The sequence below is a fragment of the Nematolebias whitei genome, chromosome 4 (assembly GCF_014905685.2).
Source record: "Nematolebias whitei isolate Nwh7 chromosome 4, NemWhi1, whole genome shotgun sequence".
NCBI classification, from domain to species: domain Eukaryota; kingdom Metazoa; phylum Chordata; class Actinopteri; order Cyprinodontiformes; family Rivulidae; genus Nematolebias; species Nematolebias whitei.
Window position 1 is genome coordinate 19,843,683 of NC_056501.1, and position 16,597 is coordinate 19,860,279.

The following is a 16,597-nucleotide window of genomic DNA, read 5'->3' on the forward strand; positions in this document are numbered from 1 at the left end:
CCAAAAAAAAAAAAGATTCAACTAGTCTTGAAAGTCTTGCCTTGCAATTAGCTTCTTACAAACCCAAGTTCAGTTTCAGTCCTTTAACATCTTTTATTTTGTCTTCGCCTCCTTTTAACATATTTTATCATACTTGTTTGTTTTGTGTTTGATGACATTGCATTAGTTTTGCTCATTTATGTTTTATTCTTTCTGTTTTGTATTGACCAACTTGTTTGGCACTTTAGTCATCTTTGCTGCTTCTGAACATACTATAGAAAAAAAAACTCCTTATATTGACATTGAAAAGAATGTGATTTGTAAAAAAGTATTTGCCATGATTTGTGGTAGTTGGACCAAGGAATGCTGACTGACACAAGGAGTTTGAGTTTAAAAATCCAAAAACTAAAGTTTATTTAGCAAAACAAAAAAGGCTGATGTGGCCAAATCTACAAACTTAAGAAATCAAAGAGAGAAGACGCAGGCATGACATGAAAATACATAATGCCAGACTGCAGGTATGGTGCCTGTGAGTCTATGAGGAAGAAGAGTGGAAATATATGTGCAAAATGACAACAGGGAGCAGGTGAGAGTAGCTGGGGTGGGGGGTGGAACGTAATCGAACCGAGGGACTACTGCATTTCTTCTTTTGTCCTTGGGCCCAATTTTCTTTTTTTTTTAAAGCACACTCAACAAAAATGTGAAAAAGTAAAAAAAAAAAACAAAAAAAAACAATAAAATGTTTCTAGAAATCTGAAGAGCTTTCAAACGAAATCTTCTTAAAGAGATTACAAAAGTGTGACTGCTTGAAAAAACAACATAAAAAAGTCATGAAGGTGGGTTACAACTTTTGCACACTGCACTTTGAATCTAACACTCAACTAAATGACTAATATATTATTTGATGACTTCAAATAAAATGTACAGTAGTTTTGTTTGTTGTAATAAACACAAACATAATCTCCACAAATTTTCACATGTTTGATGCCATCTAACTTTAGTTGGTATGACTGACTGACTGCTTCTGTTGTTACTGACAGGTGGGGGTGCTGTGCAAAAAGACTGGAGGGAGACACAATTGTCCCCCTGAGCTGAGAGAAAATAGTTTTGATCAGGAAGAACCCAGGACCATAAAGGCACCAGCATGACATTTACTGGAAGCTGCTGAGCCACAGTTTACAGCAGCTGTGGTTTTACAGAGCTGCAGACAAAGAGGCTGCCATCCCAAACAAATGTCCCTTCTTCAAACCAACACCTTCAAAATGAAGTGCTATTCAGGCTGTCCATAAAATCACACCTTCTGGAGTAAAGCTTATTGATGAGATGAAGTATACATTATTTGGTCACAATGAAAATAATCACGTTAAATTTCATAAACGTGACATTTTTGTTGCACCAGCTGTCTATCCTGGATGATTTAACATGATTAAGGGCCGTTTTGTAGTTCATGAAGCAGGATTTTCTAAAGTTAATGCAGTTATGATTTCTTCCAAACTCCTCAGCATAACTTAAAATTGTAAGTTGGGCTGGTGGGCAGCACGGTGGCACAGTTGATAGAGCTGTTGTCTCTCAGCGAGAAGGCTGCCTGTTCAAATCATGTCCTGAGACCTTTCTGGGTGGAGTTTGCATGTTCTCTCCGTACATACATGGGTTTTCTCGGGGTACTCCGGTTTCCTCCCACAGACCAAAAACATACATGTTAGGCTGATTGGCAACTCTAAAGTGTCCCTAGGTGTGAGTGAGAGAGTGAATGGTTGTTTGTCTCATTTGTGTCTTTGTGTCCCTGTGATGGACTGTCCAGGGTGTCCCCTGCCTCTCGCACAGTGACTGCTGGACATGGACACCAGTGACCCCCGCAACCCAAAAAGGAAGAAGCGGATAAAGATAATAGATAGCTTGATGATCGATGGTTAGGCCGCTTAAATCTCAGTCACTCAAAATGTTCATAAAACGAGTCTGTTAGATGAATAAGGAAGGTCAAAGTTCAACTTTTGAATTAGATTTCTGAGCTCTTAAAGAATTGAAAATTGTGGAAAAAATGATTTGTATTATACAGACATTTGATCTGCACTCAAATAATGTGTGTACTTTTCGCTTCAAGTGGATTTCTATAGTCGAGAAATATCATGCTGAAAAATATGTTTTATAGACATTTAAAAAATTATTATACATCTCATTTCCTGGGATACCAAAGCTTCTTTTAATGAGATTATGTGAACATGTTACATTTTAAACCTGAAATTTTTTTTTTCCTTCTAAAATGCGGAGAATGTTTTCAAATCATCCATCTATCATCTTCATCTTTACGCTTCTTCAAGATCTTGTTTGAAATTTTATTTAAGATTTTCTTTGAGATATTAATGTTCCATATTTTCCTAACAGAGCACTTCGCTCTCAGATTGCAGGCTTACTCGCAATTCCTATAGTTTACAGAAGAAGAATGGGAGGAAGATATTTCTTGTGGAACCAACTTCCAGTTTCTGTCCCATTGTCCAGTTTTAAGACTGAGCTTAAGACTTTCCTTTTTGATAAATCCTATAGGTAAGGTTGACTTGTTATGCTGCTATAGGCTTAGACTACCAGAGGACAAATTTACCTCATTTCTTAAAATGATTTGCTAAAATTGAATAGTTTTCATTTGATATTATTTCTATCTTATGAGTCTCGACCTGCCATTGTGTATCTGTTCCTTTGTCTTGTTCCTCTCAAACCCAGTTGGTCGAAGCAGATGACCACTGATCCTGAGTCTGGTTTTGCTAAAGGTTTCTTCCTCACAAGGGAGTTTTTTCTTTCCACTGTTGCCTTTGTGCTTGCTCAAGATGAGAGTCTGTGATGGAATTAAACTCAAAGCAGTCTGCTCCTCAGATAAAAAGTATTAACTTATTATTTTGTATATATGAATTTTCTGTTCAGTGCCTGAGATGACTTCTGTTGTGACTTGGTGCTATTTAAATAAACTGGATTGAATTCTTCCTTTTTGGGTCATGGGGGTCACTGGTACTCATGTCCAGCAGCTACTGTGAGAGAGGCGGGGGACACCCTGGACAGGCTGCAAGTCAATGAACGATAAAACAGAATGTGACAAAAGACGCTGCAGGTTCTCAGTCATCCTGTGAATGATAAGGTCTAAACAAGAGGAAGCTAAACATTATATGGATGTTTCTCTTCTTTATCTTCTGAGGAGTTTTTACAATTCACATTTGGCTGAAGAAAACGAAAAGTTTTGATTTCTATTCTTTTTTGTTGTTGTTGTTTGAACCGACAAAGCCCCTCAAATAATAAATAAAGGATAAAATAGAAATAAAAAAGTCCAGCTGCCTTTGGTTAAACATATTAGGATATGACAGATGAACAAATCTTCTTTCGATCTAAAAAAAAAAAAACAGGCAACAATTGTTTTTTCAATAAAGTAAAAATAATTTTTTCAAGAAGATGAAATAACACTAGCTTGGCTGTCTTAAAAAAAAAAAAAGTAAAAAAATAAACAACAAATTCAACTTATGATCTTGAGAAGATCTTTTAAAAGTTGATAACTGCAGCCACGACCGTTCCTGGATTCTGGAAATTTTGATAAAAATAATGTAGACTGAAACTTGTGCACAATTCTTTTAAAACATATATTAAATCACAGTGTTGCAAAGAAAAATACCAGTTTAGAAGTAAAACTGAAAGCCCAATGTTGCAATGTGATTAATGTCAGTGATGAGTTTATGTGAACTTCCATGTCTGTGCAATCATTTCCCCTTCTTGATCTGAAAACACGCACAGCAACAAATCTGTGCAGCATCGCTCTAACTGCCCCTGATATCTTATTCATCAGGTTTATTCATCCTCCCACTTCCATATTTCTCCGAACGTTCACTATCATTACTGTGGGGATAGAGGGACATTTAGGTTGTTGCCTTTGTTTGTTGGATGTTTATAGCTTCCGTTAGCATCGTCTCAACGACCACCGAGGAACCAGTAGATACAAAATCCAAATCCTCCCATAAAAGAGGAGATGCCCTCTGGGCAGCCATAGCTCATAGTTGGCCTGATTTAGTGGCAGCCAGGAATCTGGGCTTGAATAAAGACAGAGAGAGCGAGGGCAGAGTGGGAGAGATAGAGGGAAAGATAGCTCCCTGTGTGATAAATAGCCCTGGCTCTCTCTATTGCATTAGCCGTCCAGGCCGATAGATTGCGAGCCCAATAGACCCAGACGTATGCGATTGGTTTCTCATATAAAAGTTGCATATTAAATTCCTTCACAGGACTGTGCCCCCCAAGCATGAAGGAGGGATGGAAGAAATGGGAGGTTTTTTTTTAAAAAAAAAAAAAAAGCAGAAAGTGAAGAAATGGAAGAGCAAGAAAAAGGCTTTTTATGAGAGATGAAGCGAAGGCAGAGTTGAGAAGAAAGGGGGGAAAGATAATGGCAGGAGGAAAGTAGTTTGATGGTAGAAAAGACAAATGGTGATGTCATGTATTTAATAAGTCCGTGGATATTGGGCGATGAGTGCGACCGTACGTCCATTTAATCAGTATTGCTTCGCAATGAAGATTTCTCTCTTGTTTTTGTGCACGCCCTCCCTCCTCCCGTCCTCAGCCTCTCTCCACATGCTAACGACCTCTCTAATTGTTTCCAAGCTCATTAAGAAGCTGCTGTTTTAATAGTAATTAATCCGTCATTTGCCTACATGCAAACGCAGGCCACTGAGGTTTGTTCATTGCCATTTCAACACACTGATAATGCAGTGGATGAGTCAAAGGAGGTAATATCCTGCTAATTTAGCTCATCACTGTTAATTGGTTGTTAAGTGCCTTTAATTACCAAGCAGGCTTTGGGATTTAGGTCGGCAGAAAGCTTGGGCTCGCTCTGATTGTCCCTGTCTGTCTAATGAATGTTGAGTGAACTTTGAAAAGTGAAACAAATGACCGGGGAGAGAAAGCAGACGCTCGCTGACCCTGTTTCCTCTTTTCTCAGTGCAGGTTTCCCTCTCCTCACTTCCTCCTCTTTGTCCTCTCTTGTCCCTTCCTCCATCTTTGTCTCTCTCCCTATCTCTTTCTCGAGATATTATTAAGTCATTAAGTTTTTTTCATTATTTTTAATAAAAGATGAGTTATGGCTTTAGCCTCACTGTGGCAGCGTACCCCTCCTCCTCCTCTCCCCCCTTCCTCTTCAACCATTTACTCCCTCCTCTCCCTCTCCTCTCACCCTCCTCCTTACATTTTCTTCTTGTCTCTCGGCCATATTGCACGCTGCTGCTCTGATGCGTTTGACCCCTGAACTGCCGCTTCCAACCTCGGTGTTGCTGGTTACAACCTTCTGTCCATCTTTTGGCTTTTCCCCAAAACTCACTCTCATTTATCAATCACCTCTCTCTCTCTCTCTTTCTCTCATAGCACTGAGCAGTCTTTAGATGGCATTCACAAGATTTATGATTCATGATTCTTGTTGTCTTTAGGTCTGTGTGTGTGTGTGTGTGTGTGTGCAAGATTCAAAAGAAAGGAAAGGGGATTGAGCGAAAGGCGGCGTACAAAGGGAGAAAAAAGTGTCTTGTCGATGACACAGAATAATGACAATATCCATGATTGATAGCTTATTCAGAGCTAGCCGTGTGTGTGAGTGTGTGATCTGCGCCTGTGTGTATGCGTGCATACACAGTTCTGTTTTCTCCACATTAATCTGAAGTTAAAGAAGCAGTGATGAATGGTTTTCATGTGGTGTGAGCTGCCATTGGTCACTCTGAGACAAACACAGGTGTTGAGATGAAGGAGGATGACAAGTGACCAAGATTAGTAGAAGACACATGGTATTTTTGTAGCAATGGGAAGACTGAAGAAAAAAACATAGAACACCAATTTAGAGATGAAAAAAGAGCAGATATTCAACTTTTTCATTTACTGCATCAGATTGTCTCCTCCTCCTCACTCCTGACAAAATCAGGTTAAAAATTGTTTTGAAAGCTTTTGCTACATTTGGTTTGAACTTTTTTTGGTATTAATTTAAACTCACATGTCACAAATACAAGGTTGTGAAGAGAATGTTTTATTTAATTACAAAATGCAATACAGTAGTTCCTCCTTTATCACAGGGGATCTGTACCCTGTAGACACACGATAAGTGAAAAACCGCCAAGTAGGAATATTAGCACAAGTAGTAAGTAGTTTATTTTTATTAGGCGCAGAGGTTAGAGAGGTGGGCTTGTGAGCCGAAGATCGCCGGTTCACGCCCCGGCCCCGACAACATCAAAAATTGTGGGTGGGGTAGGTGAAACACCCACACTTGCCCCCACCCTCATTCGCCCCACTCTGGGCCCATGAGCAAGGCCCTTAACCCCCACCATGTGCTCCCTAAAAAAACAGGTCTCTCTTGAAAATGAGTTCTCGTGGCTCATTGAGACTAACCTGGATAAATAAAGGCTAAAAAAAAAAAAAAGAAAAATATATATATATATTGAGGTGTTTTAAACCTTTCCCACACTCTTGCAATATTCTAAACAATGTTTCTAAACTATAAACGCTCTAAAAGAGCACAGAATATCATGTTCTCAGCTCCCTGTCTCCTCTGCTCTTTGCCATCTGCAAGCACTCTTGGCCACGCCCACTTCTCTGCTCTGCATGGAGAACAGCTGATCAGCTGCAGCAGGAAGTTTATCCTGCAGTATGGGCTGCACAAATGTGCAGCAGGTGCTAAATAATTTAAAATAATTTATTTTAAATTAAATTTCACGCCGATTGTGCGGCTCATCCATCAATCAGCCAATTGTGTGACATGTCCAGTTTTATTTTGAAAAACCGCGAAAGAGCGAGTCTACCATAAACAAACCGCAAAGTAGCGTGGGACTACTGTATTTGTGTTTTTACTGGGTTTAGGTAGTGGAGGAATAATTATTTGATCTCCTGCAAGTTTTACAAAGAAACTAACAGTCTTTAAATTATTTTCTAAGTAAAATTTTAACGAAGAAAAACAAAGTATGAACCAAAAATCCATAAAAATCATTACATAAAAGTTGCAACCTGATTTGTATATCATTAACCTTCTGACACCTAGATTAGTTCTGTGTCCATGTGGAACACAGATTTGAATCTCAATTTCAGACACTTCTGATCGCAGCTTCTTATGTGTATAAAGCACACCTGTCTACAAAATCAATTTCTTCTATTTCGACCTCTCTGCCATCATGGGCAAGACTAGAGAGCTGTCAAAGAAAGTCAGAAAGTAGATCTGCACAAGGCTGCGGTGGTCCATCAGCAGGCAGATCTGTGAGAAGGTGACAACTGGTGCAAAAATGGAAAAAATAAAAAATTATCACCAGCTGTTTTTTTCTTCTTCAATGGTACACGATGACTTTACCTTACTGAAGGCCAACAGATGGTGCCATGTACATAAAAAAATTGAATGAGAACTTTCTTCCCTCAACCAGAACCCTGATGATGGATGGGTCTTGCAGCATAACAACTCAAAGAACACGTCAGGGTAACAACGGAGTGGCTATAGAAGAAGCACAGTAAGGTCATAAAGTGGCGCAGCCAGTTTCCAGACCTCAATTTTACAGGAAATGTGTCAAGACACATACAAGATTTAGATAGTTTCAGCAAAAAAAGAATGGGACAAAATCCTTCCTGAGATGTGAGCAAAAACGTCTTACTGCTGTGCTCGCCAGCAGAGGTTTCTCCAACAAGTACTGAGTTCTGTTTTGCTTAAAGATCACATATTTATTTCAGAGACATGCAAGTTTGTAAGTTGGTAGCTGATATTATGTCTTTCTCCTTTGAAGTGAAAGTACTATAATACTTAACATTTTTTTAGTTGTACAGAATCAGCCTGGGTTCAACTCCCACCCCCCACTGTACATATGACATTTACACATTTATCCTTTCATGGCAATGAACAACTTTCAGTTCAGAAATGGATAAAATATGATGATTTTCCGTCTAACAGCTTCTACAGTATGCTACTTGTTGCGCTCAGTGACCAGGCTGACTACCATAAACAAGACAATTCAGTTACCGGTAAATTCAATTCATTTTATTTATATAGCGCCAAATCACAACAGAAGTTGTCTCAGTGCACTGAACAGAAACCATTCACATACATACAAAAGCCAATTTGTAAAAGTGATCGGCACACATCTGCCTTCACCCTCATTTGCCCTGCTCTGGGCCCTTGAGCAAGGCACTTAACCCCCACCATTGGCTCCAAACAGGTATCTCTTGAGTCCTTGTGACTCAATGAGATACCTGTAAGTTAAATCAAATCAAATCAAATCAAATCAAAGAAAGGAAGCCAGCAGACACATTGAATCTTCACTTCGTTGCAGTCTTCCACCCTGAGCAAGCACAATGACAACAGTGGAAAGGAAAAACTCTCTTTTAACAGGAAGAAACCTCCAGCAGAACCAGTCTCGGGAAAAGCAGCCATCTGCTCCGACTGGTTAAGTTTGAGAGGACAGGAAGGAGGAACACACACAGAATGGCAAGTCCAGGTGTAGGTGCAGGTGTACCCCCTATTGGAAGAAATACAAAAATACTTGTCAAGGATAGAAATAAGTACAAGTACAAAACATGTAGAGCAGAGTAAGTAAAGATGGCAGCAGAGTGACGAAATGTGGTCAGTTTATCCTCCAGCAGTTTAAGCCTATAGCAGATAGCTCAGGAAACCCAAGCCAACCCTAACTATAGGATTTATCAAACAGGAAAGTCTTAATCCCAGTCTTAAAACTGGACAATGTGTCAGCCTCACGGACAGAAACCGGAAGTTGGTGCCACAAGAGAGGAGCCTGATAACTGAACGATCTGCCTCCCATTCTGCTTTTGGAAACTTTAGGAACCACAAGTAAACTTGCAGTCTGAGAATGAAGTGTTTTGTTAGGAAAATATGTAACAATAAGATCTGTGAGATGGAGCTAGGTTGTTGAGAGCTTTGTAGGTTAGAATTAAGCTTTTTAAAAAATTATATTCTGAATGTGACAGGGAGCCAATGAAGAGAAGCTAAAACTGGAGAGATATGATCTCTCCTACTAATTCTCATTAAAACTCTGGCAGTAGCATTTTGGAGTAACTGAATACTTTTTAAAGTATTTGGACACCCAGATAACAAACCATTGCAATAGATATAATGCAATACAATGGATTTCCCTTCATCTTGTCCATTCCAACACTGCAGAAAGATTTTCTTTAATAGTGGTTGGGGAGTTCTGTGTATGAAACTTATTTACTCAGATACAAAGTGATAGAAATTAAAATAAAAAAAGCTTATTTTTGCAACGTCGTCAGCCACATTTGATTTTCAGTTCAGGGCTGGTAAGAGCTCTCCAGATTTCCAAGTTTGAAATTTCATCTTTGTTTGTTCCAGTTTATTTGAATTAGACTGCACCAAACTCCAAGCACTACGAGATCATACAAGATCTTATGATATTGTGTGATGTTGCACAAAACAATATTTTTAAGACTAGACCAAAAGGGTTTAAACGTCATCATTTATTAAGATGATAGTTTCAAACTGTGGTATGAAATGTGATGTGTGAACGACAACTTTTATTTCGTCTTTGAGTTTCTCTTTATTGAAAATGTTATTTTTTTTATTTTGTAGGAACAATGTTGTATTTTTTCAGCACTTGGTTACATTTATATTGTGATTCAGTACATATATTTGTCACTTTTACATGTTTACAGATGAAAGTAGAATGTAAAAGGTGGCTGCATTTTTCAAAATCAGCACAAAACATTATTTTGCGTGCTACACATTCTAATACACAGACATGTAAGCTGAAGGCCTGGTCAAAGGTTTTCTCCTTTTTGCTAATTTTGATGGAAAATTAATTTATAAGAACAATCTGCACTTGCCTTAAACTGAAGATGTGGTACTTCAAGTTTCCACTGGAGAGCACTCTTGTGTCAACATAAAGTTTGTCCTTTTCTTGATGAAACTAGTGTCCAACAAGCTAACTGGCTATTATCCAGCAGATTTAATTTCTTTCTTTTAACCACAGGGGTTCCAGTCCAGGAAAGCATGTCCACCAAAGACCAAGAACGAGCCTGATGAGGTGTGGAGTTGCCAAATCTTTTTTTTTTTTTCCCACTTTTTCCTCTTGGATCACTGGGGGAGCTGGTGACTATCTCCAGTAGTCATTGTGCGAAAGTCATGGTACATCCTGGACCAGTCACAAGTCCATCATAGAGACAAACAACCATTCACTCTCTCACACACACACATTTTAGAGTCACCAGTTAGTCTAACCTTCATGTTTTTGGTCTGTGGAGGAAACCGGAGCACACCAAGAAAACCCATATAAGAAGAGCATGCAAACTCCACCCATAAAGGTTGGGAGGCGAACCTTCGACCTTCTTGTTCTGAGGCGACAACTCTAACCACTTCACCACCATGCTGCCCCTGCCAAAGTGGCGATTTACCTTATTCTTGTTGAAATCTGAGTTGAGTGAGTTCTAAAGGGTGGACACAGATGAAAATCATGAAAAGTTTATTTCTCCTCTATTTATTTACATTAGTTATCAATATACAACGGTGAAAAGAAGCAATCACTAAAGCAACTTCAACGTTACTGTGAGTTCAAAAAGCACATTAATGCACATATTACTTAATATTTTAAAGGTGCATTATTCATATTTTATACTATGTAGAATATAATACTGTAGATGTAAGAGTCACGTGCGCTGAAAATTGATGTTCAAAATGTTGTTTGAAAAATGTTCTACAGCTCCGTGTTCTGGTTGCTTTTAGTTTCACAGGTAGCAGAGGAGAGCTTGTGTGAAGCAAAATGTTTGCCAATACCAAATAACCTGATGCCAAGAGGGAAACTTGAGGGGAAAATTGTTTGTCATAGAGTTTTCATTTTGGTAAACAATTACTGCAGAGAAAAATGTGATGTCTATTAAATGCTCACATACATTTACAATTCATTAAAAAAAACTCATTTATTTGTGTATTTTGGTTTAGATCGTGCCTGCTTTTTTAGGTAACTCAGTTCTGTATCTCTACAGAGTCTATAAAACAGTTTAAAAAGACAAATAAACTTCTGTGGCTTTAACTGACTTAGCAGTTACAAACTTATGTTTAATTTTTTGCTAAATGCAAAACGTGGTATAAGCAGGTTGTATAACTGGATCATGTTGCTGTTAGTGCATTTCTTGGCCTAATAAACATATTGCCATATGGCCTAATGCACTGTGGATGACACAGCTAGGATCCGTGTCACAGTTCATTTGTTCTAGGCAAGACATGGCCTGTGGGGGCCACGGGGATGTCAATATGTGCAGTATATCTACTTACATGTGGTATTATGGTTGGTTCTGCTGCAGCACTGAATATGTGGGGGGGCTGTTACATTGCTGTCCATCTTTGGTCTGTTTGTTGTTCTTTCTCCTCAGGCTGACAGACTCTGACTGGGTTGTAAAATGAGCACAGCATCCACCTGATCAGCACCAGCTCGGCACAAGCTGGATTCCAGGAGGTCAACGATGAGATGGGATTTATCTCCAAATGTGTTTGTGCTAGTCATATTGCACTCGAGTAGAGGCTTCAGTTTTTAAGTAGTTCTTAAACAACACCAACTAAACATGGTGTTCAATACGCTGTAAAGTAATTACCCTTCATTGCCACTGACATCTGTAGCAGCAGTGCCGTTTGCAAAGTGGATAGTTGCTGTGGCTGTCCTGCTGTTCATGTCCTGAAGTGTAACATTTTGATCTGCTACAGCTGCCCTGCAGGCTGCGGGGGTGTGACCGCACAGCAGTGTCATCCCTATGGCTAACATGTGAAGGAGGAAGGAGGAAAAGCAAAATAAAATCTCATACAAGTAACGGAAAATAAATGAGTGCAGTGTAGCAGTTTTGGAGAGGTGTGGGAAAAAAAATGCTGTAAAGTAGAAATGCTTTCACAAATATGGATTCTAGCTGAACATTTTTTTTTGAGTTTGCAAAGTGCAAAGTAATGAAATACACATTAAGGTTACTGAGATGTCCTACAGCTCAGAAATGGCTCAACCCCACGGGACTCAGATGTGTTCAGAGAAGATTGTCAAGACTTCATTGAGGATTTATGGCTAAAAGGCTGTAGTGTCTTAATCAACACAACTATGCACAAAATCATTAAAAAAACAGGGTGCAAGAAAAAAAAGGAAGTAGGAGCTCTGGACTGTTGACGTAAAGTTTAAAATCATTTATTTGTAGCAGAAATTAGTCCACTGAATGTCAAGCAGGAAGTGATGGTGAGGTGCAGCAAATGCATAAAGAGGCAGAATGATACGAGCCGGTCTACATTCACAGACCAGCTGTGGAAAGTTTTCCAAGATGTTTGAGTTCCTCAGTAACTCAGACTCGCTCCTATTGCAGATGAACTGATGCTGTTTGAAGACAACGAATGAGCACATTAATACTGATTTGATTTAGAGCTCCCCTGCTTCATAATTTTGCATTACTAATTAATCAAGGAATTTAATATAATATTTGTGAGAATATTTAGACTTTATGGCATTTTTCCACACCTGCCTAAAATCTTCACTGAGTTCTGTACTAAGTGTAAATGAATTTAAAACATGATTGCCTATAGCATCATCAGCCCTACAATGGTCATAAATGCACAAAAATGCAAATAATTAAGGATGCTGTTTGTCAAATGGTTTGATAGACAGGTGTGTATACTTCAGCGAAACAGTTGAGGTCAAAAGCAGAAAAGTTTAGCACATGAACATAATCTTGTATTTACAAACTACAAAACGCAGTTGCTTACTTATAAATGAAACTATCTGAATTGGTGGGGATTCAGCAGTTTCAGTCAAACTGCTTCACCTGCTGTAACAGTAGATGGCTGTCGACTTCTCCACCCAGTGTAGGTGGGGACCCGGCATCTCAGTAGGTGGCTGTAAGCTGACCTGAAGTCCCTGTTGAGGGCTCCGTAGAGGATGGGGTTGAGGGCTGAGTTGGCGTAGCCCAGCCACAACACAATAGGGAATTCTGGTACTATGCCAGGGTCTGGATGCTCCTTTAAACCCAGTACTGTAAATAGTATGAAGTAAGGTAACCAGCACACCACAAAAGCGCCAATCACAGCTGCCAGAGTCAGTGTGGCTTTGTGCTCTCTCAGCGCCACGGCTGTAACACTGGAAACCAGAGTGGTACTGGTAGGAGGGCTGTTCTTGCTGTTGTAGCTGGTGATGCAAATGGGTCGAGCACTGATGATACGCTTGGCCTGAGACCTTGCAATGCGGAAGATTTGAAGGTAGGTCCAGCACATGGCTCCGAGCGGCAGGTAGAAAGTAAGAAGGGAATCAGTGAGTACGTACGGTTTGTTCAGCTCAAAACGACACCTCTTCTCTGAGGCCCACGGGCCATGGTTCTGCACCGTGCCATTAACTGTGTTCCAGCCCATTTGAATGGGCAAGAAAGACACAGCCACAGAAACTGTCCAAACACTCATTAGGGCTACAGCAACTTTCCACGGCAGCACCAGTGAGGCGTAACGCAGAGGCATGGTCACTGCCAGGTAGCGGTCCACACTGATGGCCAGCAGCGTCAAGATGGAGGCAGTGCACAACATAACATCCATGGAGATGTAGAAGTTGCAGAAGACCGGGCCGAGCGGCCACTCGTCATTGAGCTGGAGGAGGGCGGAGAACGGGAGGACCAGCAGGCCGAGCAGCAGGTCTGTCACAGCCAGCGACACAATGAAGCAGTTAGTGAGGCAGCGGAGGCGTCGAGAGGCGCAGACAGCTAGGCACACCAGCACATTACCACCCACAGTCAAAAGGATGAGCAGGGAAAGGATGACACCCAGTGTCACTTTTGACAACATTATTACTGGTGCTTCACTGGAGACAAGCTAAAGTCACCACAGAAGAGGCTGCATGGGAACCACGGCTCTATTCTCAGCTTTTAAAGTAGAAAACTTGAGAGACGCTCACTTTTTATCAAGTAGGTACATAAGTTTCAACATCGCATTCTGATTTAAAACATGTTTATTTGTAGTGTCCAGGGATTTCATTGAGAAAATAAAAATAAATCAGATCTTCAGTGCATGAGAAGCTTTTGACGTCAGCTCTTCCTGTATGTTCTTGACTTCCTGGTGTCAACAACCTTTAAACTTTTAATTCTTCAGTACTTGACCACAGAATGCATCACATCCATGTTTGTAACAATGTATGAAGTTGGTCAGTCAAGATGATGTCCAGACAAATGGCTTTTACTGACATGCAACCTTTTTAGTCTTCTGGTTTCTTCCTGGAGGTTCTCAAGATGTTGGCTTTTTCCACATGTTCTGTGGAGGTGGTGACACCTAGTGGATATAGATGAGAAATGCACTTAATTCAGGGGAATGGTCAATTCATAAAATATAAATTGCTAAATTCATGACAATTTTCCATAAATGCTAAGAAAAATTTCAGGATCACAGCAAATTTATTAAAATGTTTCAAATCTTTTAAGCAATAATACATTTCTTGTTAATCGAACTTTGAAACATAGTTACAAGAAAATAAGATATAGGAAGTTTGTGCACATGAATATACAGAAACAGAACATGTTCTTTGAAAATGCAGCTCCTATGCAACCCCCTTTTAAAGAGTCCAGTCACAAACATCACAGTTGCTGAGACTCCATATTGGCCAACACCTCTGGACCAATCGTGTCATCTGCAAGTGCTCCCAACTCTGACTAACTTCTGTCATCATTGTGTGCAGTGACAATGATCTCCTGATAAATGAGCGGAAAATTACATTAAAAAAAGTAATAAAAGCTTTATAAATCATACTTGAACACAAAGTGTCTATCATTGCAGCAGTGTGAAAGGTTTGTCGTTATTTCTCAGTAAAAAACACAAGCATTTCATGATAAGGAGATTGTTATTACATGTTGTGAGACTCGGCAGCACATGCAGTTGACTTACCCTAAATGACCATTAACATCTTCAAGGAGCCTAAGTGGACTTTACTCACCCTAACCATACATTGTTTCTTTTTTTGCTAGATGTCCAAGAGGAAATAGCATATTCACCCCAAATCAAAAATAAAATCCTAAAAATGAAATATGTGAGTGGTAAGTGGGTCTGAATGAAAGCAATGCAATTGACTTTATGGCCTAAGTGCCTATGTAGCTTCCTATTGCCAAATTTGCCCATAAACGAGTGTCAGGATGACATTTTCTTGTAAATTAAGTGCTTTAAAAATGAATTTGGTATTCGGGATGTGAGTTTCTGTTTTTTGCCTGGGAGATTAAGAATATTTATGAGATGGAAACATGTGTTTATGCATATATTCATGTGTTTGAACCAGTAAATGGTTGTTAAGAGCTGCTTGTAAGCCAGTTTTGGTCCAGATTGGTTGGCCTCTCATGTCAAAAACTGTGGCTTCACATCAAGACAAGAAAAAAATAGATTAGAATGTGTCATATAGGCAGCATCAGATAAAGGTTTTAGTTCAGTCTGTGACCAGGACTATTCCAGTCTTCACATTTCTGAACCCAGCTGGGGTTTTGAATTTCATTCAGAGCAGACATCAAGAGCCAAGCAGTCTTTCTCCAGTGAAGTGAGGTTCTTAGATGTAAATGATGTCTGAGCTATTGAGCACCACACAGGCTGACGACACAAACCTTTCAACAGTTTTCATCATCAAAATCTTTCTCTCGGACTAAGTCCCTTTCTCAGTTCGTCTAGACAAGTCAAGCACGTGTTGGCTCCAACACAACATTGTCCTGGGAAAGTTAAGCAAATATTATAGTATTACAGCTGCTGCAGGTTTTTATACCTATGCCCCTGAGAAAACTGATGTTAGTAATATGTTTGAGAATAGTTATGACTTCATGGTTGTATTTAATCAATAGCCTCAATGGAAATAAAATCAAATGAATCAAAGTAATTCACACTAAGGTTGTGATTTCTTTTTTTTTTTTTTTTTTTTTTGCAAAAAAGAAATAAAGGAGAAAATGAAGGGTAAAGTAATCACTCATTTACACATTGCTGGCTTAATTCTGACCATCTGGTGTTTGTCATAAATGTCTCATTATATTAATCCCATAATAACAAACAGCGGTGCGTGTTAGAGCATCTGTATTTATTACCACACACACAGACACACACACACACATGAGCATGGAGGCCCAGTTGGACTCTCTAACACAACCTCTGACACATGTGTGGATAATGGATTTTAAGAACTGTAATGGAGTGTAAATGACTGCTGAGTGCTTTGTTTTCCAGAGGATGCAAAGGCTGCACTGCTTTCAGAAGTTTTCTGCACCGAGAAGATATTCCATGTATTCAAGCAACAACAAAGGTTTGCATGGGTTTGTAGGTTTGAACACATGCCTCCAAGGACTTGTGATAAAATTACAAAGGATTTGCTGTAAATGTACGCTGTGGAGATAATTAACAGTATCTTCCATGCTCTGATTTTTAACTGGTTGTCTGAGTATGGGGTACTGTTTAAAGTTACACAGTCAATAATTAACATCAATACTTTGGTTTATTTAGTCTTTAATGAGAAAAAAAATAGTTGGTTTTTATTCCAAGTCATATTTTCGCCATGTTATTCATACATTTACAGATGTCAAACTAAATATATAATTTACAAGCTAAATATTTAGTTTACAATCTAAATACTTTACTTGCAAGTTAAATATTTAGTTAGTA

The 16,597-nt window shown here is 39.3% G+C and overlaps 1 protein-coding gene across 1 annotated transcript; it reads right to left on the reverse strand.

Moving 5' to 3' along the window:
* Positions 1-12,751: 12,751 nt before the first annotated feature.
* On the reverse strand, positions 12,752-13,768 carry hrh2a (histamine receptor H2a). The gene has a single exon (XM_037675846.1). The coding sequence runs from the start codon at positions 13,766-13,768 to the stop codon at positions 12,752-12,754; it is 1,017 nt and encodes a 338-aa protein (XP_037531774.1).
* Between the last annotated feature and the right edge of the window lie 2,829 nt (positions 13,769-16,597).